This window comes from Dromaius novaehollandiae, chromosome 9 (genome assembly GCF_036370855.1).
Source record: "Dromaius novaehollandiae isolate bDroNov1 chromosome 9, bDroNov1.hap1, whole genome shotgun sequence".
NCBI classification, from domain to species: Eukaryota; Metazoa; Chordata; class Aves; order Casuariiformes; family Dromaiidae; genus Dromaius; species Dromaius novaehollandiae.
The window spans coordinates 15187094-15211054 of NC_088106.1; the positions used below are offsets into that span (position 1 = coordinate 15187094).

At 44.3% G+C, this 23961-nt stretch overlaps 1 protein-coding gene across 3 annotated transcripts in view; it reads right to left on the reverse strand.

Annotated features, from left to right (window-relative positions):
• Positions 1-23961, reverse strand: part of FGF12 (fibroblast growth factor 12) — a 242844-nt gene that overhangs the window by 81806 nt on the left and 137077 nt on the right. For all 3 annotated transcript variants that reach the window (XM_064516792.1, XM_026093540.2, XM_026093537.2), the window contains exon 2: positions 4590-4700. In XM_064516792.1, coding sequence (XP_064372862.1) covers positions 4590-4700 — 111 coding nt within the window. The remainder of the gene's footprint in view (positions 1-4589; positions 4701-23961) is intronic.

Below are 23961 nucleotides of genomic sequence, written 5' to 3' on the forward strand. Positions count from 1 at the left end.
ACCCTTTGGCCAGCAATGCTTTTTTCACTCTTACCACAATTTATCAGATGCCTTACATCCTTTTAAACTTTGAATGCATACTTGATTATCAGTTTGGGCTAGCTCCATTTAGCAATGGAAGAGTAATGTAAGGAGCGCCAATAGATGATGTAGTCCATACCGTCAGCTGATATAAGCAGTAGTAAGTCAGTCAGTGCAGCAAAATTAATTTATACCAGCTGGTAATTTGTTTTGGGGCAGTATGTTTGTGCTACTCGCCAGTAAGGAAGAACTGATGAAGGATGTGATAATCAACAGCAGCCTCAGCTGCAGTGAACATAAGATGATGAGGTTTAAGATACTTAGGGGAATAAAGAAGGCCACTAAGACAGTTAAGAGGCTGGGGTACAAGATACACAAAGCAAGACAGAACTGGGTTTGTTCAGCTTGATAAAGAGAAAGCCATGGCCATCTAACTGCAATCTTCCACAACCTAATTGGGAGAAAGGGCCAGTCCCTTAGAGGAGCACAGCGAAAGGACAAGCAGCACCAGACAAAGGCAGCAGCAAGAAAAACTATGACTAGATATAAAAAATGTTATTCTCAATAATAGTTGTGCAGTACTGGAACCAGAGAGGTATGGAATATCTCATCCTTGGAAACATTCAAAACTGGAGTGAGCCAACCTGATCCAACTTTGAAGACAGCCCAGCTTTGCACAGGAGGCTGGTCTGGAGACCTCCAGAAGTTCTTCCAGCCTTAATCTTTCTATGTTTGTGTGTCTGTCCAGAAAGCCCCAATCAAAAATATCCCTGTGTTCTGCACAGATAGCCAATGCATACTTGGTAAGTCTGACACATCTCAGATACATTGGGCCTTTTCCATATGATCAGAGGAGTTGACCTATTCCCATTGCCTATTTGTTGGAGCTTTTCAGATGTTCAGCAGGATTATACTAACATACTAAGGAGTCAAACGGCTCTCATGAAGGGATGTTATCAGCCTCAACTCAGGAAAGCCATAATAATGCAAGCACCAACAGCACTAATCAGTCCTGAAAGACCATATGAGATCACTAGAGTCGGAAAGAAAAGATACTGCCCCAAATTCAGCTTCATACATGACATTACTAAGAGCACACACAGGGGCATCCATGAAAATGCAGTCTAATTAAAAAAAAAATTCTTCATGTATCCCAATGCAAGTAGGAAGAGGATCCGTCTTGTTGCTTATATTAAGATGGCGTGCTTTTAACTGTATGGTATCAGGAACAGATGTCCCAAATGTTGTTTCACAGGAAACTGGCTGGATGCCTATTCAAATGCCATTAGAACTTGGCTTCTGGGTTTCTTCTTTTCTTTAAGTGAGAGGGGGTGGAAAATAAATGCCATCAGCCTCTCAAGAACATACATAAAATGGGCACCAGATAGATAATTAATTTAAAAATTGCTTAAATATTAGCAGTTCCCCTTATATAAATAACTGGATTTTTATTAGAATTTTTAATTGCATTAGACATCTAATGGACACATCCGATGTCATTTTAAATGTTTACTTTAACACAGTAAACCAACCTGATGTATTCCATGAAAACTAAGCTTCCTTTCATAATGCCAATTTCAATAATCCATGTGCTGCTGTAGAACACAGAGCTGGGATGTATAGAACATGGTGTTCTACTATGTATTTAATAGTGTTAAGACAGCTTCTGTGTGGGGAATATATGACTGTCCAGCCTGGAAAAGATTCTGCTGTGGCCATCACGATTATCCTCCTCTGACAGTGGATGTGAATTAATCAAAATCCCCCTCCAGGAATAAGGAAATATTATTTATCTACCCTTTGATGAATTTCATCCACGTGCAGAAATACTGCACGTACTTCTGACTGGCTGGTCGGCAATCTTCTGGAGGAGTGTTTTTAAAAATCAGAAAATATCAGTAAAATAGATCTGAAACTGTTCACTTAAATAAGCAAGTTTTGACTTTTTTCTGGTCAAAATCGAGAGGTCTGGGTGTGGGGGGGGAAGTTATATAGGCAAAAAAATAGTCGGTGTGCTTTACATTGGCATTTCCGAAGTGGAAAAAATATGGTTTTGCTTTGAAGTAACCTTTAATTTTGAAGCTTCATATAATGTAAGCAGTTGAGTAAAACTGAAGACTTATGAAGAAGGAAAGTATGAGATCAAAATTAAAATTCATTGAAAGCTCATTCTTCATTTCACTTTCAGGAGCCAAATTTACCAGATCAGGTTATTTTCCTCTCTTTTTACATACTAAGGTCATGGGATAGGGAATACTTTGGCTTCAGTCTTATCTCAAAAACCTCACAGACCACATACTGACTCAAACTTTCTGTCGTAGACCCTAATTTTGAGTGACCAGCTTGGCACATTTCAGCTAGATGCCTCCTATCTCACCAAGCTGCCAATGTTGGACTGTCATCTCACTGGAAAGAGATTTATGCTCTAGAAGTGCCCTTCAGCCAACCCTCTCCCCTCATTTCCACTTAAGGAGACAGGATGGAGATGGCTCAAGTACTCAGCACCTCATCAGTTTGATCTCTAACATTTCTAATGGGATCCACAAATGAGACAATTGTTTGGGTGATTTGAGGCCAACCTCAGTCATGGGGACTCTCAAGGTACCCACTGCACAGGCCCAGATGCAGCCAGAATCAGCTTTTGTCGTCTCCCTTGCCAGACCGAGATATTGCAGAACTGTTCTTGCATTTTATTTTCCTCCTGTGTTTACCTAAATTCATCTCTGCTTTCATTTGAGCCCATTACTTTGTTGTTCCGTCCTCACTGATAGATGAGGGTAATGAATTCTTGTCATCTTTAGCAGCTCTTTGCATGTCATTGACAAATAGGCGTCCAATGGGATTTTCCTCTGCAGATTGAGAACATCCTATTGCTTCTTCTTAAAAAAAACGCTAATACGGCCCAACACTGGGTCATTACTCACGCATTAAAGCCCCCTGAACTCATCACACGTGTTAGTGTTTGCCTGAGAAAAAAAATCACAAGGCCAGAATCTTCCCTTGTAGGTGAGGGTGGGGGAGTCCTTTTCTTGCTCTTACATCCTCTGATGTAAGTTAGAACTGTGTCATTGTAATTTGTGATATTTCATATGTTAAACACCAGCATACGAAAAAGACAACTCAAATCTGACACTCACAGCATGCTACTGGCCAAGTTTCTGGTGAACACAGCCTCTTGGATCATTTCACAAGGGCAGCATGGCCAGCCTTCCACTATTTGAGTTGTCTTCTAAAAGCTCCTCTTTCCATGCACTGCTTTGCACATGGAGCCTGGCCCCAAGGCTCAGCTGCCTCAGTTGGGACAGACAGCCTCACGGTACACAGCACCCATCAACGTACGCCGCCCACTCTGCAGCACTGGGACAAGCACTGCTTATGTAGATCCGCATTCACCTTGCACTCTCATCCAAGCACATTCTTCACAGGATGATGCCAATGCACTGTTACATGGGCTGTGCTATAGCAGAAAACCCTCATCTGCATCTGAAGCTCAAATCCTGCCTCCTTCTCTAAGGAAGGATGCCTTCAAACCAGCTAGGAGCTTCTCTTGAGTGAGGACTTGTCCTCAAATAAAGTAGGTCCCTTCTTCCACAAAGTACCTGAGGTTTGCTTCTATCAAGCCTACCACACAGATCACCTTTAGTTCATCACTACTAATGACTGGGAAGACACCTTCCCCAGCTGGCAGGCTAGATACAATATCCTTCCAGCAGTGGCATGGAAAGCTTCAAACTAACATAGAATGACCCAGACCTGAGACTTCAGTCCTACTCCATTGATGCAGTTAGTGGCACCAGGGATCTGAGCTTACTACTGCCCCTCAGAAGGGTCCAACTGAGGCCTATGAAATGAAGAAATGCTGCAGAAAACACCTTGCACCTTCTCTAACTTTGCAAGGACCTTCAGTATTTGGCAAACTACTTATTTTGCAAGGAAGATGGGCTACTTGTGTCTAAACCAATGTGGCTCCTGCACATCAGCAACATTTTTAAACTTGCATGCCTCTGCTACTGCACTTTGCTATGCTTTGATGGATGGCATGAATCAAATCCCTTTCAACAGGGTTTTTGAAGAAGACCTCATTTAGGAAAGGTCATTCAGTACCTGAACCTTCAGATTAGGCATAAAACACTACATTTTTAGCGTGCAGCTGATTTTCTCCAGCCTGGCAATTCCTAACACTTATTGAATTTTTCAGTATAAAACAGTAAAAAACAATTTTCCTCTTCTCCTTGGAGAGAGAATTCCCCATATCCTTCACCCACATGGCATGTATATAAATATAATCTTCTTTCTCTTCTGGCAGCAATTCAAATCATGGGTTTTATTCTACACCCCACCCAGATGGCAGTTACAGAATCTGGGGGGGAGGGAACAAGATCAGAGAGGAAACATATGATATTATACAGAAGAGATTTAAAGGGGAAGTATAGGTAGCAAAAATGTGCAGAAAACAGCTGGCTTCTTCCTAATTTGATCTTTTCAAAAAAATGAAGCTTCATAAGTGAGCCCCACTAGGTGATGCATCCGATTGTAACTGGGTTGCAAAACAGGCTAATTTTTCTTACTGTAGTCGCTGTTTTCGTCCTTGGTCCCATCAATTGTACCATCTGGGTGCATCTGCAGGAAGTATTCCTGCTGGCTGAATAACCTTGTCACAATTCCTTTCAGCTGGGGTTCTGCAAAAATAATAATAATAATTATTAGATATACCAAACATGCACCAAGTGGCAAGAGACCCAATTTGTGTGGCCCCCATAAAGCCCTCAGTGAATAAGGCATCGCTTAGCCAGTAAGACAGCTTTCTGCAATTCCTTTCAAGTGTGGTTGTAAAATATTCATATATACATAGACATACAGGCATATAAAATGGAGATCAGATGAGCGGGTAAAATGCAATGCATAGTTGGTGCAGCATAAAGTAACAGATTTATGGAACACCTCTTTATTGAAAGTTACCTATCAACTGAAAGTCTTTAAACAACTTATGTATTCTGGATATGCTGCTCATTTAGGAGAAAATTTATTAGCAATGTTACAAAGAATTTGCTTATTGTTTCTCCCTGTGAAGCCAAGTACCTTCGTTTCTATATATTTGATTCACTATTGTGTAGCTCCAGTTTTATACCAACGAAAATCTATTTAAATCAATGGTATTATAGTGGTGCAAAACTAAAGTAACTGAGTGCTGAATCAGGCTGCATGAATCCAACTGTGTGGGACTCAGGGAACAAAATCCTAAAAGGAGCAGATGCAAGACACCTCCAAAAACGACCTCTGAAGCACTTATGGCCACCTTAAAACACCTCTGTTTTAAAATCCTGTATGTTCCTCCCTTCCAGTGACAAAACACATGCCACATTCTGTCTGGGAGATGGGAATGGCCCTTTGCCTTTAGCAGGGTCCTTTCCTAGTGCCAGTTCATCCTGGGATGGTCAGTCAAGGACTGACTAGAAGCTCCCCTATTGCCTACACAGTGTTTTATGACCTTGCTGGGGAGGAAAAGGAAAACATGAGAAAGAAACAACTTTGACACAAGATGACTTAACATGTCAGAGGTCCACAGTATTACCACCAGTCTCCCTTCTAACTGATCAAGCACAAGTTAACTGGTGAAAAATTCAGGGAAAGTTCAATTTATCACATGAATCTTACAATTTGTCAGACATTGCTTTGATAAAGCAAGATAGCTGGCTATACATGAACAGACAGACACACTAGCTAGATTACACAGCAGATTTTCCTTGTGTGGCAGCAGCTTATAGTTTTATGTGACCACCCACCAAGAGTAAATAAATAAAAGCCAGTTACTGCTGGCTCAATAGACAGGAAAAATGCAGTGTAGCATACCAAAATCTAGTCAGTCTCCTGTCTTTCCTGCCTCTAGTGAGACTGTTTAATAAGCCATAGTCATTATATAACTCTGGTCACGTTGTGTGTTAAGTGTTTCCATTAGGAGCCCCCATCTCCAACAATTTCTCATCGAGCTGTACAACTTCCATTTGAGGACGGCACTACGTAGCCACTCAGCCTGCATTTCTCAACCATCTAAATCCCCCTTGCTGCAAGTAGGGACACTGGATGCAGACAGGCTGCAGGTGCAAAGGATTTTTTACCTTTGGCAGCCCCTCCACCAAGCTGGGGAGAAGCAGGCACTATTTTGCATCTGCAGAAGCACACGCTTGCCACTGAATAAATCAGTATCGGTTTCTATGCCGTCTTAAAAAAGTGATTTCATAGCAACCGAAACGTTGTACACTGCAGAAAGGGCTTGTCCCTATGCAACTCAACTCTGGGATAGGGGAAGTAAATAAAGTACAGCTGTACTAGCCATCTGCTAAGAGCTAACGTTAATCAAGCCAAAATATTTCAAAATGAGACTTAGATTAAACAAAATGCTTTGCTTTCTTCTTACTAAAGGTCTGTTTTGTTGGATGCAGATGCTTTATTTAACTTGCTTTTCTAACAAGCATGTAGAAGCAAAAAGGGAGGAAAAGCTGTATTTTCAGGTACAGATGACTGCACCACCTTCCTCACTCCTGCCCACTTTCTGTCTTTTATCTAAAACTACAATAGTAAAGGCACGCACTTATAGGCACTTTCTGATATGAGATATGTGTTTGAATCCCTGAATGAGTCTCAGTCTCATTTTTATTCTCTTGTTAAATTTTAATGTGAAAGTACTTTACACAAAATGGAAGAGCTCTCAGGATAGAGTTAGAACATGCTCCTGCAGCCTGAAGCCTTAAAACCCCTCAGGTGAAGAACTGGCACTGTCCCTGACCCCTCTTCCTTGCTCAGGAAGATGTTTAACTACACAACAGAAACCCCCTTTCCTTCTTTTGTGGGGTCTAAACTATATTATGATCATGCAAATCATTTTGGAAGGATGTGGAGACCTCTCCCATTTTTAGTAAATACACTACTGAGTAAAATATAGGGCAAATCTGTTCATCAATAGTAGTACCTTCTCCTTTTTAGAATTTATCAGAACACCACCCAAGATCACCTGAGGTACCCCTGCATCAGGGATATAGATGAAAACACAGTGGTAACAGAAGGTTGCAAGTGCCACTGCAGTGAAACACAGGCTAAAGCCCCAGTGTTCCTTCTTGTTACTGACCTGACAGACACAAGGTCAATTTTGACTCAAGCTTTGACAACTGCCCTCTTCATAATCCAGGGCTTTTCCAAGTCAATGCCTGCCACAGTACAGGCTGGAGAAGAAATTTTATCTTACTTGTCCTTTTTTTCCTGATCTGACCTGGTTTTGCTGAAGTTTGAAGCTCACTCCCAAACTCAAAGTAAAATTCAAGGGGAGTGAAACCCAGAGCTCTAAGCCATGTACAAAAATCACCACATTTCTCCTGGCCCTAATGCAAGTTGACAGCAACGGTGTTCCTGTCTCTCCATGCTGCACAGATCTTTTTCTACAGGAGAATCTGTGCTCCCCAGACTCGCCAAGGAAGCCCTGCAGCTCCAGCTAATGAAAGCTTTTTGAGAAACCAGAGAGTCAGAAGGCACTTCAGAGATGCGCAGCTTTTGCCTCCTCCAGATTCTGCACTTTTCTGGGTCTCTTTCTACACGAAACAAAGAAAGCACTGATAAGCAGCTACACCTTTGGGTAGTTACCTGAACTAAATGCAGAAACAGCATAGAGATGTCCACAAGGAGCACAAAGTCTTCTCCTTTAATACTGGCTGCAGCGCAAGATGGTTAAGAAGTTGTTTGGGCAATGCATGATTTATCCCATCTACTACAGACTTCTCCACAGTGTAGGTTCAACACCTGGGCTGGGCTCCCCCTGCATCTCAAAACTCATCAGGCAAGGTAGGCCAGGTTAGCAGGGCCCCAAAATTACTTGCATCTCTCCATTGATTGCAAAGGGACCAGCTCAAATAGAAACAGCTACACTGGTGATGATATCAGTCTGAGGAGCTGCCTCCCCCAGGCACTTCTGTCTGGGCATAAAGTGGGCTACTGGCATCTGTTATTCCTACAGCTGTGTGGCTAGGAAGCCTACAGACAAAGTTTTAGGTGAAGCCTGTTTTTAAACAAGAAACTCAAATTCACCCATCTTTCTCCCCAAAGCTCACCACAGAGTTACTACCTGAAGAGGAGACTATGTAATCACAAGATAGGATTTTTTTGTACTGGCCTAGAGGCAAAAATACTGCACTTGACTTCTAAGACACTCCCTGCTTGTGTCAGACCATATAGTCTAGTATCGCTTCCTTTCAGCTACAGAAACCAGTAATTTTATCACAGCCTCTCCAGGACCACTCTCCCTTATGCTGCAGTAATGATGTGGAAAACCTCAGGTCGTAGAAAATATATCACGAACAGCACGTATTCTGCTCAGTTAAGGAGGGTGGGACACCCAGGTAAGTCAGAAAAAAAGGCAGTAGATAATGAAATAAACTGAAAACTTTTCACAGTTTAGCAATAAATAAATAAATAAAGGAAAGAGAACAGCCCTTCCTTGCAGGTAATACTCCTAGCGATCCCATACAGACTGGGGAGGGGAACAAGCCAGCGAAGAAACCACAAAACCTTGATACTTTTATTTATCTAAAGTTCCCTCAATGATACTGCCCCAAACTATAATCAATAAAAGGAAGAAACATACCATAAAAAAGAAAATATATATATATACCAGCACAGCTAAACAAACCCTGCCATGAGCATTTCCTTTTTGTAATTCACAGAATTCATCAGGAATCAAACTCAAACCTTCTCTCTAACCTCACCCTTCTTGTATACTGAGAAGGGCACAGATTCCCCTGCTTTTAAAGGAGCAGTACTGCTTAATACACTTGGGATAAACCCATTCCTCCCACTCAGGATTCTCTGTACACTCTTCTATCTGTAGGGAAAGCTGATCCTACAGCAACAGACCTGAACTAACATGGACAAGACTTTTGCAGTGATTTAGTTGCTTCCTAAACACAAAGTCAACTACTGCAGAATGGATTTAAAGAACAAGTTATAACTTCCTTGACCCCAGGACTAAGCACAAGAGTTTTTCCACAAAGCGTGTATTCCCAGTGCTGACCACATGCTATTAGGATTCCTATGCAATATGTAGAGGGATATTTTTGCCCTTATTTTATAAGCAACACCATTATTCATTAGGATGCTTACATTAAGGATCACATTCTAGCTGCTCATACACAGTTCTTCAGGGCTGGATATGCAAAGGAAGCTCAGCAGACCCTCTGCTTTCTCCGATGCAGCACCAAGTTCAAATTCTTCAACTGGTGCTCCCAGAAGGTTCAGGAACAGGTCACCCCCAGGAAACATCCCCACAGGCCCACTCACAGTGCACAGCAGTGAAAAACAACAGGGAACAGGAGCTAAGCTGTGGCTCCATTCCTGGTCTGCAGCATCTGGTAGTTTGGGGCTTTTCCAAGAGAAAAGGCATAGCCCTCAGCTGCTAACACCTTTCAGAGCAATCACTCCACAACCTACTCACTACACTTCCTCTGAAGGGTATCTTGCCTGTTCCCACTTCTATAGGCCAAATTCTCTAGCTGTATTACTCCCCCTCCCACCTTGCCCCTCCCCCCTAACTTTCTGATGCCTTTATTACAGCTGAGGCTAAGTCATGATCTGATCTCTAATCTCCTGGTCATTACTTAACAGGTAACGTGATGCTAACATTATTCAATTCAGCTGTCCTGCTGTTGAGCCTTAAGTTATCTCAGTCCACCACAGGCTGCTGTGCTTTCTGTTACTATACTGTACAGCTATAAGAGCTTTTCATCCCCTGGGGTTCCTGAAGGACATGATAGGTGCAGGTGCTCACACATACCTTGTTTGATCTCTAGGGACACATTCATAGGAGGCCTGGAGATCACATTCAAATCAGTTACCTCAGTCATATCCCTCACTCCCAAAATGCTGAAGCTATTTGCTGCGTGCAGTGGGGGAGAGAATAAGAACTCTGGCAGAGACACTGGAAGAAATGCTTTTCATCAGAAATGTCACTGGCTCTTTAATGATCTCTTTTATTTTTGCCACATTAAGGTGAATAAGGAGCTCACCCCATACCTGTAAAATAGAAAACATACAAGCAGGATACCTCCCCTTAACGCAGAGAGGAGCTATGAGGTCATGCACCAACCCTGCATGCAGCAAAGTCCCGCTGAGGGCATGAAGTCTTGCTTATTCTCATCAGCAAAGCAGCAGCACAAACATGGACTGGCCACGTGCAGCACGAGGAACACTATACTCTGTTAAGTACTGCAGGGCAGCTCAGTCTAGTCCTCCCTGAGCTCTGGAGGACCAGGGAAGAGGGCATAACACTGATTTCCAGCTGGGACTCCACTGTGGAAGGCAGCCTGCCAAGACCCCATTTCCTGCGGTTCCCACAGGACTTCTCATTACCAGCATGTGACTGCCAAGGCTGAGACAAGCGAGGTCCCACTTCGGCTTTGGCTGGGAAATCTAAAGGGACTCAACAAGATCCTCCTCCTAGGAGTCTCTTTGATCTGACCTCACTGAGTTAATGGCAGGGATCTCAGGGGGGCTGGCTTTTAGTAATCTCTTAAAAGATGAAGGGCTTAGTGACCTTTCAGGCATTTGTGCCACTGGTTCCAAGGTCTCTTGCAATTCATAGCAAGGCTTTGGTTGGCAGGCTGGGTGCTATTTGAGGTTGCTGATGCAGAACTGCTTTAAAATTCACTCCAGAAGTTACTGTGTTGGATGCCAGAGGTACTCTGTGTTGGTTATGTCTTAAACACTCAAGCTCTTGGGCTACTGTTTTTCTGTGCAATAAGCTGTCAAACAATAAAGGCCCACGCTGGCACAGAAGGCAAGCAGACATTTTGTAGTCAGCAACCTGCAAAGAGGTGGAAGGAAGGTACCTACTGCGTAGTTTTGACAGGAGACTTCCCTGTTTGTTTGCTCTCTTTTTCTGCAGTAGAACATGTTCTGACTCAACGTCTCTGCCTGGTTTTAGCTCCGCTATGTTGCAAGGGACTCCTGAAGCAGGCTCCTGAAACTGCCCGGCCTGGTACCTGCTGCACTGCAAAGGACACTGGTCTGGCAAAAGGAGAAAGCATCTCCAGGGCTGATCTGAAACCCCGCTGGGAATAATGTTATCTTTTGTGCCTGTGCAACAGTTTTGCTGAGGACGTGACTGTAAACACGAGACCTGTAATGCATCTCAGGAGTGTATTTCACCTAAATGTTTTTAAACATTTGTTTATAGCAATTAAACATTTTAGGCTGGAATTTACACATTCCATTATTCTTATTTTCCTCCTTTCAGGCTGCAGCTGTCATAATGGGAGGTTGATTTATGACTCACCCAACCAGCACTCAAATCCTTAACCCACCAAAACCAGCATTCCAGTTAGAGCGTAAACTGCTTCTAATTTACTTAGATTAACTCCACGTTTGAAGTGCCACCCCAGAAACTGCAGTTCCCGTCCCCTAAAAAGGAAGGGTTCCAGAATATTCAATAATCTAAATACTGCAAACACGTGCAGATGGAGAAGGACACCAAAATCCCTTGTTCAGAACTACCATGTTAATGAAGGCTTGTATTAACTCGGCATGAAAATGCATCAGTGAGCTCCATGCAGATTACTGTGGTGACAGGCATCAGCACAGAACTCAGGGCGAAAGAGAAGATGAAAAGCTGAGGGAGAAAAATGTTCTTTTCCCATCCAGTAACTGCTAAGTTCTCTAGGGTGTTTTGGACTTAAGATGTGGTAAGTGATTGTCTCCAATTAAATGCATCACTATTGGCAAAAGTTTAATAGCTCAGCTCGCTAGGCTGATTCATTGAGTCCAGCTCAACTCACAACCAGGAGCTGCTGTCCTTGAAGATGAGGGGTGTATTTCTCCAGGACTGTGTGCCTTGCCCAGCTTGTCCTGGCAACACAAACTGTGATCACGACAGAGTGCTAGCATTCAGCAGACGCTGCAAACCGGTGTCTGTGACTGCACCAGCAGTGAGTCATGCACGAGGCAGGTCGAAGCCTCCTGAGCCACGCACGGGGATCCTGGAGGATGCTCAAACTGTCACTCGGGTGCGCAGGTAGGAAATCCTTCCTCTGCAAATAGGGCACAGTGCCGCAAAGTGCTAAGCATTTTCAGCTCCCACAGGAGTCACTAAGTACGGAAAAGCACGCAGGCAGAGGCGAGGAGGACGTGTCCCAGCCCCACAAAATGTTTGGCAAGACTTCAGCGGCTAACCAACACAGCAAAATTGTTCTGACTCGAAGGACACACTCGAGCTGGTAGGAGCCCCCAAGCAGGTGTCCTGAAGGGACTCGGCAAGTCAGCCTGTAGCGTCCTGAGTAACAGGCAGGGAGAGGGCGAATGAATGTGTGTGCCGCAGAGCCAAGGGAAACAAGCAGCATTACTGGGCACATGCATTTGAGTGCCTTCTCCTCAAACTGCTCTGGCACCTGTGGTCCGTGACTGCAGGATGTGGTGCCAGCCTGCACGGGCACAGCTGCTGAGCAGGTACAACCACGCTCGGCCGCCTGACCAGCGCAACCAGAGAGCCCTTCACAGTGAGGAAAAGACTGCTGTACAAGCAACAAGAGAGGCTCTGTAGCAAAGCAATCTGTCCAGCCCCACCTTGCAAAGCTGCCACAAATCCCTTCTGTTTAGATACAGACATTCACCTTAACACATGGTAACACACCACCCAGCCTGTAGGTAGGACGGAGAGATGTAAACAGACCAACTGACACTAAGAAATCAATTCCCTAGGTCTGTGACTCTAGAAGCATCAAACAGTTGATCTCAGCTTTCCTCTTGGTGATGCAGAACGAAGGGCATGCCCAGCTCCAGTTCACAGTGATTACAGGGTTAGAGTCACCCTCCAATTACAGTGAATTTATTCTGAGAAGCAAAAGGTTCTGGGATAATAGGACTGCATGGCACACTCAAGTATTTACTCATCTCAAGTGAGAATCTCCACACAGGCCAAATAACTACAGAGATGACTGGTGTTTCCAGGATGCATTACATGAAATAACAGGCTGTGCTGACAGGGATGGCCTCTGCATTTGAGGGACATGCTTCCAAAAATGCTGCTTCCCTAAACCAGAGGGATGATGGACTCAGGACGATGACAGCACCCATCAAAGGCTTCTCCTCCTGTCACTGTCAGTGAGTCACAAGAGCAGAATGGCAACCTGTAGGCAAAAAGAGCACGCAGAGAGGTGATTTCCTTTCCTGTGCTGGTGCCTGCAAGGAGGAATAGTAATAAGCCCTCCAGCACGGTGCACAGCTGCCTCCCTGCACCCTTTTATCAAGGAACAGACATGTACAAAGCTTTGCACTACACTTGCTTTGCTCTTACAAAGATGAGTCCCTGCAGGGAAGTTTATTTCCCACTTGTAGTGTATATGGATGCCATTACTTAGGGAGAAGTCACTCTGCACCTCATTAGCTCTCCAAGCTCCTGACCCCATACAAGAGCCACATAAGGTCCAGGGCTCATGGAAAAAGAGGTCCAGAGTCTTGGATGAATTTTCCTAGAAGGCAAATGCCAAACTAAAGTACATCACACATAAGCTACCCATTCTGAGCAATCTCTGCACACAAGCAAAGGATGGCACTGCAGGGCAGAAAGAGGTCTCCAAGAACAACCACAGGGGAAAGCAATGGCATGGCAAGAAGACGACTGACGCCCTAACTCTGCCATCGGGTATCTTGGTATGGAAATTTCTGACTACTTCTGGGTAACACTGTCCAACTAAGTATTATCTCTGTCCAAAAATTCAGAGTAAGATCAGCTGAAGCTATATACAAACTCCGTCTCATTAACTAGAGAAAAAAGATCTTAAAGAGGTAAATGTTTTCACTTTTTTTCCTTTGAAACAATGCTTTCTTTGAAATTTTAATGAAAAAGTTAAGATTTTAAAATAGCCGGAAGTGAAACCCAAAGTTTCATTTCAAATTGAATGAAGTATTTCACTGGACGCGAATCCCCTCCTCTCCACACACTTCTTTTATTTGACCAGTGAACTGAAAAATCAATTCTTCACACAGTTACACTCCTGGCTTTGTTATTCCCACCCCCAGGACATGTTTTGTGTTGCTCTGTTGATCCAGCATGTTTCACCAGCCGTCAAACTTTCAAAATGTTTCCCTTCAAAGAGCAATCCCCTATACATGTATTGACTCTATCTCTGACGAGGAGAAAAGCAAAGCCAGACAGGAGCTGAAAGCATGAAGCAAAGTCATAGGGCTATTCCAGAATTTATACAGTGTGAGCCCTTTTTAGGTAGAGAGAGGAAAAAAATGAGAACCGGTATCGGAAACAAAAGATTAATGGAGGAGAATTTGTAGCTAAAGCTCCTAAGCTGTCACTTTCTAGCGGAGTCTATGCCTTGGCTATTGAAGGTTGAGGCACACTCGTAAGTATGGAGAGCAGAGCAAGCTAGATGTATTATTTATTTTGAGGAACTCCCTCCAGTTATCCATGACATATTGTGTAATTAGCCAAAATTACAGCATATTCACCAAGACCAAAACAGAGGATAGCATAAATATTGTGTGTGAGCCCACAGAGTGTATTTCATTCGGGTACAAACGTGACTCCACAAGCTAACCACGCACGTGTCTCTTCACAGAGGCGTCTCGCTGGCCAGCATTGGTCCCTGGTGACGTTTCAGAGCTGTCTGTGCTCTCTGCCCCGAGCCTCCCCTGGGTCACAAGCGGGGCGCCCGCACTGCTCACCACAAAGGGAAAACATCGGGAGCAAAATCAGTGATGTTGCCGCAGCAGTGCTGAGAGCCCAGGCTCAGGACGCCGTTCTGCAAAGCACTGAACCAACATTTAACACTTGCAACATTTTGCCACTTGTAGAATTAAAAGGTTGAGTCTTGCTTTGTTTTCTCGCATATGCAACCTAAAACTCCTTCACTGTGAATTAAGCTGATTTCTTCTTGATTTCCTGCAAAGAAAATTTAAGTTGGATACTAGGAAATTCTTTCTACCGAGGCTACCAGGGAATGGCCTGGAATCTGTCCCATAGGAGGGTGTAAAAAACAGGTTAAAGAAACACGTCGGGGGGGGCACATCAGGTTTCAGCGCAGGGGTATGACTGCACTAGTCGATGTCGGGTGTCCCTTCAGCCTTGTAAATCTAGGAGTCCACAACCTGGTAACATTATCATGTCTGCACCTCAAGTCTGTCGAAGGGTCTCCCCGCTCCCCTCACCCTGAAGTGCCCCACACAGGCCGCCAAATCACACATAATCCTGAAGTGAACAGTGCAGAAGCCACCCCTGCTGTTCATGCCTGTCACTGCACTGCGATTTGTGCTATTCTCAGACACTAAATCTCTCAACTTCCTCCATCAATCCAGCAGGCCTGAAATACTGCAGAAGCACCAAGATGTCCCTCACGCAACCAACACAATACTACAGAAATGACTACATCATTCTTCCACTCCGCTCCATGCTCTCGGAAAAGTAAATTCATTAAAACAGAAAATGGTTGGAACATGCTATTAACAAGCGCTGAGCAGAAATGAATCACTTAAGACGCTGTCAGTCCCAGGCAGGGTACCTGGTCCTGCCAACGGGAGCCCATGTAACATCCCTGGGTAAGAATCTAATCACTGCATGGCAAAGCGGGGCAAAATTCAGGCCCTGGTGTTGTTCTGCAAGCACTGAATAACAGTAGACAATAATGTCTTCTTTTGCTACAAATTCCTCATGAGCTCCCTTGGCTTTTTTCCAAAGGGATGAGAGGTGTTTGACTTCTTCTTCTAACAGGAAAAAAAGAAAAAACAGGAAAAATTAAAGCTAGAACCAGTGGAGTTGTATTTTAACAATTTTTTTGCTCACTGCACTAACACGTCTTAAACCCTCCTTAGCATTTGGCAGGCTTTTTTTTTGATCCAAAATGCTCTGAGAGAAAATACTAAAAATTGTGATGTTATTAAATTTCAACAGATCTTCCACAACTCCCAGATGCTTAAAGAAGATGTGCTGCTTGTTTCGCTCTGGTTTGAAACACCTTTGCCCTTCAAAAAGCAAGATCTTCATGCTAAAAATGAAGACATTTGATTCAAATTCTTGTTTCCTTCTACTTTGTGAAAATACAACGATTTTACCTGCAGAATGGTTTAAATTTTCCATTTTGAGTCAGAAGATTTCTTCAACCTAAAGAAAACACTTGCAGTGTTGAGAAAGCTGCAACCTGCTTCACTCGATCTAAAGCTACAATTTCAATAGGGACAGCTACTCCCGACGCTCTTGTTTTGTGGTTTATATCTCACTAGAAACACTTTTTCTGATGTCAGGCAGTCTGAGTGACTCCACTGGCACAGGCAGGTTCACCGGCTGCCCCGTCAGTCCTCTGCCCCGTGCCGTCTCAGGAGAGAGCTGTAAACTTAGAGATCCCTCACTGGGAAGTCTGTGCTCAGGATGACGTAGGGCAGAGGGAGGAGGAAAAAGAAAATCTGCATCTCCAGCAGGCCTCTGAACACAGCTTCTCCTTCTCTAGCTGCCCGCGAGACAGTCACCATGTGAGGGCTCAGATCTGAGGTGCTCTCAAACGTCATCTGATAGCTTTCTAATCAGTCCGAAACTGGTATTTGTCCCTAGCTATAAAACCTAACATTTATTTTATGGAAAGCAAAGTGGTATTTTTGAACAATCAGAAAGAAACAGATATAATAGAACAAATGTTTAAAAGAAACTGGGAAGGTAAAAGTGGCACAGAAAGAAATGAAATAAAAGCCAAAACAAATGTTTATAAATTATTAAATAATTATGCTGTGTGTTAGCCAGCAGGCAGAGCCTGTACTGAAAAGCACAAAACCAAACTATAAAAAGCCAGCAGAGTACTGGCAGTTACATCACAAGCTCTGCCAGCCCTTTCAGCCACAGAAAATGTCCACAAGAACATGATGTGGGTCACCAAAGGATGCATGCCTGAATGTCTGCAGATCGATAATTGAAACAGAAAGCGTTCAAAGACAGCGATAAAGACCCAGATCCTGTTACAGGCCCTGTGCCAGGGAAAGGACCGTCACAGGACTGGGTGGCTGGTCCAACGCCTTTGCCTGCCAGTACGTGCTCCCTGGATCTTCTGCAGCCCAGCGGCTCCCAAGTCCCCGGAGAGCCGCGTTCAGCAACCGGTGTGCGCTTCCCAACCCCCAGCCGGTCCCTGGACACCAAAGACTGCTGTGTCTTTTTGCTAATTCTCCCTGTTCTTCAATTTTCTGGAAGATGTGACTGGCTTGGTAGCCTGGCTTCACTTGCAGCAATCCTATATTACTTGACCTTTTGCAAACAGTTTTGCTTTAGGAGGTGAAAGAAATATATTTATTTGGCAGTTTTAGCAATACAGGTGGCAACTGCTAAGCAACGAAACTATCTGTGCAGCCAGCAAGGGGAGGGGACTGCAAACTATGCTGTTCTAGATAAATATAAATTAAGTGAACATGTTCTATTAACCACAAGACCTGGCTCTTTTCTTCCTCCATTTCATCCTAAAATGCTTAAATATTTCAAGTTTTCCTTTCTTGATAAAGGAACTGTTTTTATCATGACCACGATCAGCTCTCAGTTGGAAAAGAGTGACTAGTAACAGAATTATATTGCCTCTTAGTGGATATTTTGCCAATTCATAACATGTGGCCATTCACTGGAGGTAGTACATCGCCCCAACAGGGCAGACTGCTGAGAAGAATATGGGGCTGCAGGGATGGATCACATCCTGGAGGGACAGTGAGAAAGGAGTGCCAAGGGGGGAGACCCCTCACTTCAGCTCTGCGCCGCAAGGTCCATGCATGCTGCTATGAGACGGGGGAGAAGCTCTGTGCGCTCCGTCACCATAATGGCTGTATCCAGCTCTGGATCTTCATCCTCAAATCCAGCCCACTGCCACTGGAGACCACCAGCCATTTCACATCCCCCCTTTCTGACACCTGTCAGTTTGGCCACACACTCCAGACAAGACCTACCACACCAAAACGCCCCTGGGAAGCAGGCTGGGGAGTGCGGGCTGGTGGCAGCATAGCTGTCCCTTCCTTTCACCATGGCTGCCCACCTGGGCAGAGAAGCACCAGAGATCCTCGACTGAGCAGATCTCTTTGGGAACATGACGACGCCAAGGCCCACCCAAAATACAGTTCCCCTGAGCACTCATTAATGCTGAAGGGGCAGCAGTGCCAGGCAGACTCTGAGGGGGGCATCCCTTGGACTAAACCCCCCTTTCTCTCACGCACAATTTCAGGTGCAATATACACACGAGCTGCAAAGAAAAGAAAGGGAAATTCCTACTCCCCTGACCCCGACCCAGTCTACAATCTGGACACGAGCTCAACAACCCTCCAGAATTACAGCTCTGCCAGGAGTAGCATAAGCTCTTCTGGCATCTCCTTAGAGGGATCTCAGGGACAGCAGTGCAATTGCCCCACATGGTATCGGGGAAAGGGGCAAACCCACAGCTGCCCAGCAGATGCAGGAACAGAGCTGAGCAAGCCCCACGCAGTGACTAGTGCCGGTTCCAGCATTAACCCCTTCCTCAGTCTTCCAGCCCAGCCTCCTCCATGGGGAAAGGGCAGAGAGCTCCAATGACTACAGCAGCTGCACGGACCCAGCCTTCCCCAGCCCTGGAGCAAGGTACCACATGGCAGCGCATCCCATGGAGCCCGGGGACAGGAAGGGCTCTCTGGGGCTGCTGCCCTGCGCACTCAGCTCAGCCTTGTAGCCTGCCTCTCTGTCACTTGTCACCTTTAACCAGAACATCCCGGAGCAGCCGCAAGGCAGCAAAGGTGTCTGGCTGATTTCAGGGCACATCTAGCTTAATTTTCTCAGCAGCCAATTCAGCTTCATTCCGGTGTCAGAGAGCCCCAGTTCAGCACTCGGAACAAACAGGCAGATATTTGTATATGCTGCAGTATGGAGGCTGGGAAAAGCCACAGTAGTCTGCCTGCAAACTGAATACTACAGTCCTTTTCTGCAGCTCTCTCTAGAAAGCTGCCTTCTACTTTACCATTTTAGAGATGTGTCCTAGCTGCTATTTTCAGGGACTGTGCTGTCAGGAAACAGTAACTCTACAGACCTGCTACTATGCTGCAAAAGCTGAGTGTTCATACTCACTCCCACCAATCCACAGATCCCCCTCAAAAATCGGTTTATTCCAGGAGGTTTCCTGGCAGGGTAAAGGGCACAAAAGCGTGTCGATGGCCATACTATAGCTTTTAAGTGTTGCAAAGTAAAAGAGGCCTCCAGAAAGGCCAAGTTATTTCAGAATTCTGCTGCATGTCAGAACAGGCTAAGAGTAAGACAGTAGATGTAGTAGATGTGATGCTTTATACTCAGAAAGGATAATGGATTAATATGAAAAATACTGTGTTAGGGAATGGAGATGAACCCCACGTATTAACTGGAGAAGAGAGTATAAAGATTCGATTTCCTGACAGACCGCAATGTGTACAGCCCAGGTACAGAATGGATGGTTTTGGTATTAGACATTTCATAAGACACTTCCAAGATTAACGTACAACAGCAATGCAACCATGGCAAGGATGTTACTGTAGAACTGGAACAACGGAAAATATACTGCTGTTCAGGCAACACAACATGGAGTACATGAAAATATATGTATATTTAAAAGTCAGTTCTTTGGAGTTGCTCTTTTACACCTTTGGTTGCCTTCTCCTGCCAAACCATGGAATTCGCAAGCATGAAAGGGATATCAATCTCTTGCATTTTTTTCTTATTTTAATAATTGTCTGGACTTTAATCATAAAGGTAAATCCCAGCTTAGCTTCTACTGTGCAGAAGTAGAAAACTCCCAGAACTAATGTTCGCATGACTGTTCAGAGGCATGAAACAAATGCCTAACTGACCACAGGGTTATCTGGCAGTTCATGGTGTGCACACTTTTGGCGGGGAAAGCAGGAAGGAGGATAAGCCCAAGTGAGTTTGCACTTGCTACTCAACATAGTGAGACTCATTATCATATTTGTCTCTCAGAGGAGTGAGATGCTTACAATCTACTCAGTTCCTGTGGCAGCTCTGCTCTCTACTCTGCCTGAGTCGTTGTTGATTTTTTTTGTAGTAGATACCTGCTAAAAAAATACAGTGTCTGGTCTACTGAAATTAGTCTATATTCATGCCGAATTCAGCAAAGCAAGCAAGGAAGGAAGGATGGATGGAATGAAGGATGGAAGGAAGAAGAAAATCTTGTCTTCGTTTTGGTATTTTTGGAACCCAAGCCTTTGATTTTTTTTACTTCAAAACAACATTTCATTGTAAAGTGTACCTAAAAGTGACAAAAAATGCACATATAAAAATCCTCTAAGTGAAACTAAACTTTTTTTTTCAAAAACAATTATTTCAGTCAATGATAAACTAATTTATTTTGATCTTTTATTTTCTGGGGAAGGAAAATAATCGCTCAGCAACTGCTTTTCCCTCAAGTTTTCCTTTCGACCAGTGACTGAAGAATCAATCATTCGTACAGCTCTAAACGTGAACCTCCCCTGCTGGACAACAATTTTCATTGCTCCCACAAGCACAACTACCCCTGAGGCCATGGGGAGAGAAGACATCCATCCCTCTAGTAGCTTGGATGACTTCCACGGATTTTCTTGGCATCAACCATATTCAGTCCCTACCTAGTACAAAGTGGCTTACTGACTGACATGCTGACCTGCAACCTGTGTTGCAAAGCAGGTCGGCTGCTGAGTTTTCTATGCGCTGGAGTAACCTGAGAGCTTGCAGTTCCTTCTCCAGATTTTCGAGTCTGAGAGCTCTGGGTTGCTATCTGACCTCCGCATAGTAACCAAGCACAGACACAAGGAGTGACAGTCACCACATCTGCAAGTCACGAACATGGGGAACACCACCCCCAGCTCTCCATTTGATAAAATGGAACCAATTTGCCAAGCTGTCACGAGCAGAAGGGAGCCTTTTTCTCTCTCTCCTGATTATTTCAGCATTCACTAGCACCTGCAGATCCAGAAGGACCTTACAGCACAGGCTGACCTCACCAGCTACAGACAGCCCCAAGCAAGGAGGACACATGTCCCTCAGAGCTATGCCCCTTCCTTACCAACATCAGCTAGCCTCGTGTTTGGCCAGTCACATGGCATGTAAGTGTTCACCTCAGCTAGTTCTTCTGAAAGCCCTTGTCAGCAAGGCGATGCCAGGATGAGTATTTCCAGGCATTTCTATACACCTCAGCCACTCCTCACACCAGGACAGCAGTGGCTCATGGGGGACAGTATCAAATTCTGCAGAAGAGCAAGGTAGAAGCATCTGATGGACCACCCTTGGCTATGTGCATGCGTAGACACACATTCACATGTTATGGAAAAGCACTAGGATCCACTCTGAATAATACTGCAGACAGCAGCTAAGCACTGAGGTAACGTAGCCGGCATTCGGATGCTATGGCAATGGATCAGCCAAATTCCACAGCCTGGGTGGATATTACAACTATTCTGAGACAAATGTCTCCATAAAAGCATGGAAGGCCTATGACAAATTTAACCAAACAATCAGCATACAGAACTCAAAAGGCTTTTTTTCCATGAGTTTCAATCATCATTTTCACCCCGTATGAAATCAGAAAGGACTTCAGGATATAACTCAGGGAATTCAACAGCTTATAGAGATGATGTTTTAAAGGAATCTCTGAATGAATGAAGTCCTTCCACGTCCTTCAACTAAACTCACTCTTATATTTTACCTAAACTGCTGCATAAATATCTGCTTATGTATATTTTAAATTCCAAATCTCCATCTATTATTCAAAAGGAAAAATACCACAAAGGGAAAATATGTTTTAAGTTACTGCTTTTTGTCTACCTGTGAGCCATTTCCTTCACTTTAGGAGGAACCTTTAGATCTCCTTAAGGAAAAGCATTCTCTCTCTGGAGGAATGAAAAATATATATCAGACAGAAAACAAAAACAAAAAACAGAGTAGTTTTGATATTCCTGAGGTAAAATCCCTCCTTGGAGGCTATGAGCTCAGCATTCTGAGCTGGAAACCTACCTACAGATACGATGTCTGCAGGGTTGGAGATGATGCTACGCAACACCTGGCACGGTCTGTCCAAAGGCCGACTGAACTCAATTATGATTTCCCCAAATAATGACATGCCTCCACTGGTGCTTGCCCAGATAAAATTCCCATGGACTCCCATAGATGCTGTGCCTGATACCCCATCCTGTTTCCACTTCTATGCAAGGCCCCCAAAACGCGTCAGCTTAGTCATGCCGCAGCTTGGGGCCATGCCGAGCCTGCAGCAGGGGACACAGTGGCCCTCCCTGGGCCCAACCCCCCCCAGCTCTCCAGGATGGGCTCTGACTGAGGAGACAGCAGGTGAGGCAACAGCCACAGCCTTCACAGGCAAGCTGGGCCCACCAGACCAGAGCTTCTTGCAGCAGAATCACAAAACAGCTGTGACGGTGAACCGTCTGACCAGGAGAGGACTAGACACTTTAATTCAGTCGCAAAGGGAGTACCACTGTTTGCTTCAACCATTTGTTGACTGAGCAGATGTAGAAAGAGCTGCTTGGTCTGGTCTTCTGCATTCACCTCTTGGATCTACCATCCTCTGATTACACAAAGACCCATCTCTTGAACCTGCACCACAAAACCATGCCATACAGCAATTTCTTTTAAATCCTCTATCAAGTTACTATGGTCAGAGCAAAATCTACAATCTTTTTTTTAGCTGCACTTTATACAGCTGTGCAGGTGCTGTTCAACACGCACATAGTTTGCTTGGCATCTGCACAATTGCTGCCAATGGCCTGTATTAATTCACGGTAACAGGATTAAGCCCAGGTCTCCAAATTTTCAGCTCGGTACATAATGCAGCATGCTTTGGCCTATCTTAAGCTGTCATTTCGTATCTTAGAGCTAAACACATACAAGAGATATAAATAACATAAAAAGCGAAGCGAGTGCATGCACGAGAGCGCTGCCTTTGCCCATTGAAAAGCCAGATGAAGCAAGTGCCGGTTTTACAACATGGTGCTTACCGCAACTGAGAAATGAGATGTTTCTGCAGCCTGCTTTCCCTAGGCACTGATAGCTTTGATTACACAAGATGTCCCTGCACGGACCTGGGTCTCCACAGCTCGCTACAACCTGCGATTACTCATGCCCACTGCCAAGTGAGTGTGAATTCCTACCGGATGAGAACTCTCCACTCACACGCAGGAGCATTTCACTCTCGCTTTGCACAAGCTGTGAGGTGGAGCACAAGGTGTCAACCAGTGCAAAATATAACTCTGCTAGCACACATCTTTACTAAATATTTTAGTTAGAGCAATGTTTGCGTCACACATTAAAAAACACTTAATTGACATAAGCTCACACGATTACTTAAAAAAAATAGCTTTGAAGAAAAAGAAAAGAACAAAGGAAACATAACCACCATCAGAGTTATATTTCTGCAATGGTGCAAGTTGTTACAACCTCACCATTGCAGCATTGCAATCTCACTTGCAGTAGGGTGGCCCAAAGCGTAATGTACTGGAACAAGCATCAGGAATTAGGTCTCTGTGTCAGGTAACTGGTCTGTGCCTTGGTTTCATCATCTGTAAAATGGGGAGAATTTTCTCCATTTGGTAAAGCTTGTTGAGTGCTGCAGATGAAAATCACTCTGTGAATACTAAGCATTTCGACAGTTATTCCTTATAGCCATAAAACAAGGTCACATTTAAAAAGGTAAAGATAGTTGCCTTAGCAATGTACCACTTCTAAATGGGATTCTACCTCTTCCAAACATGGATGTTTCTCACGTTCCTTTCACTGACATACGAACTACTGAGCCAGCATATCATTAAGTAAACATAATCACTGAGGTTGTGGGTCACTGCACAATTTCTTTAAAGCAGTTTCAATTCATTTGCATGTCATAGTCTATGCACAAGAGCGGCGCTGCAATGAATACATTATCTGGGCACAATATACTCCCTGAATAA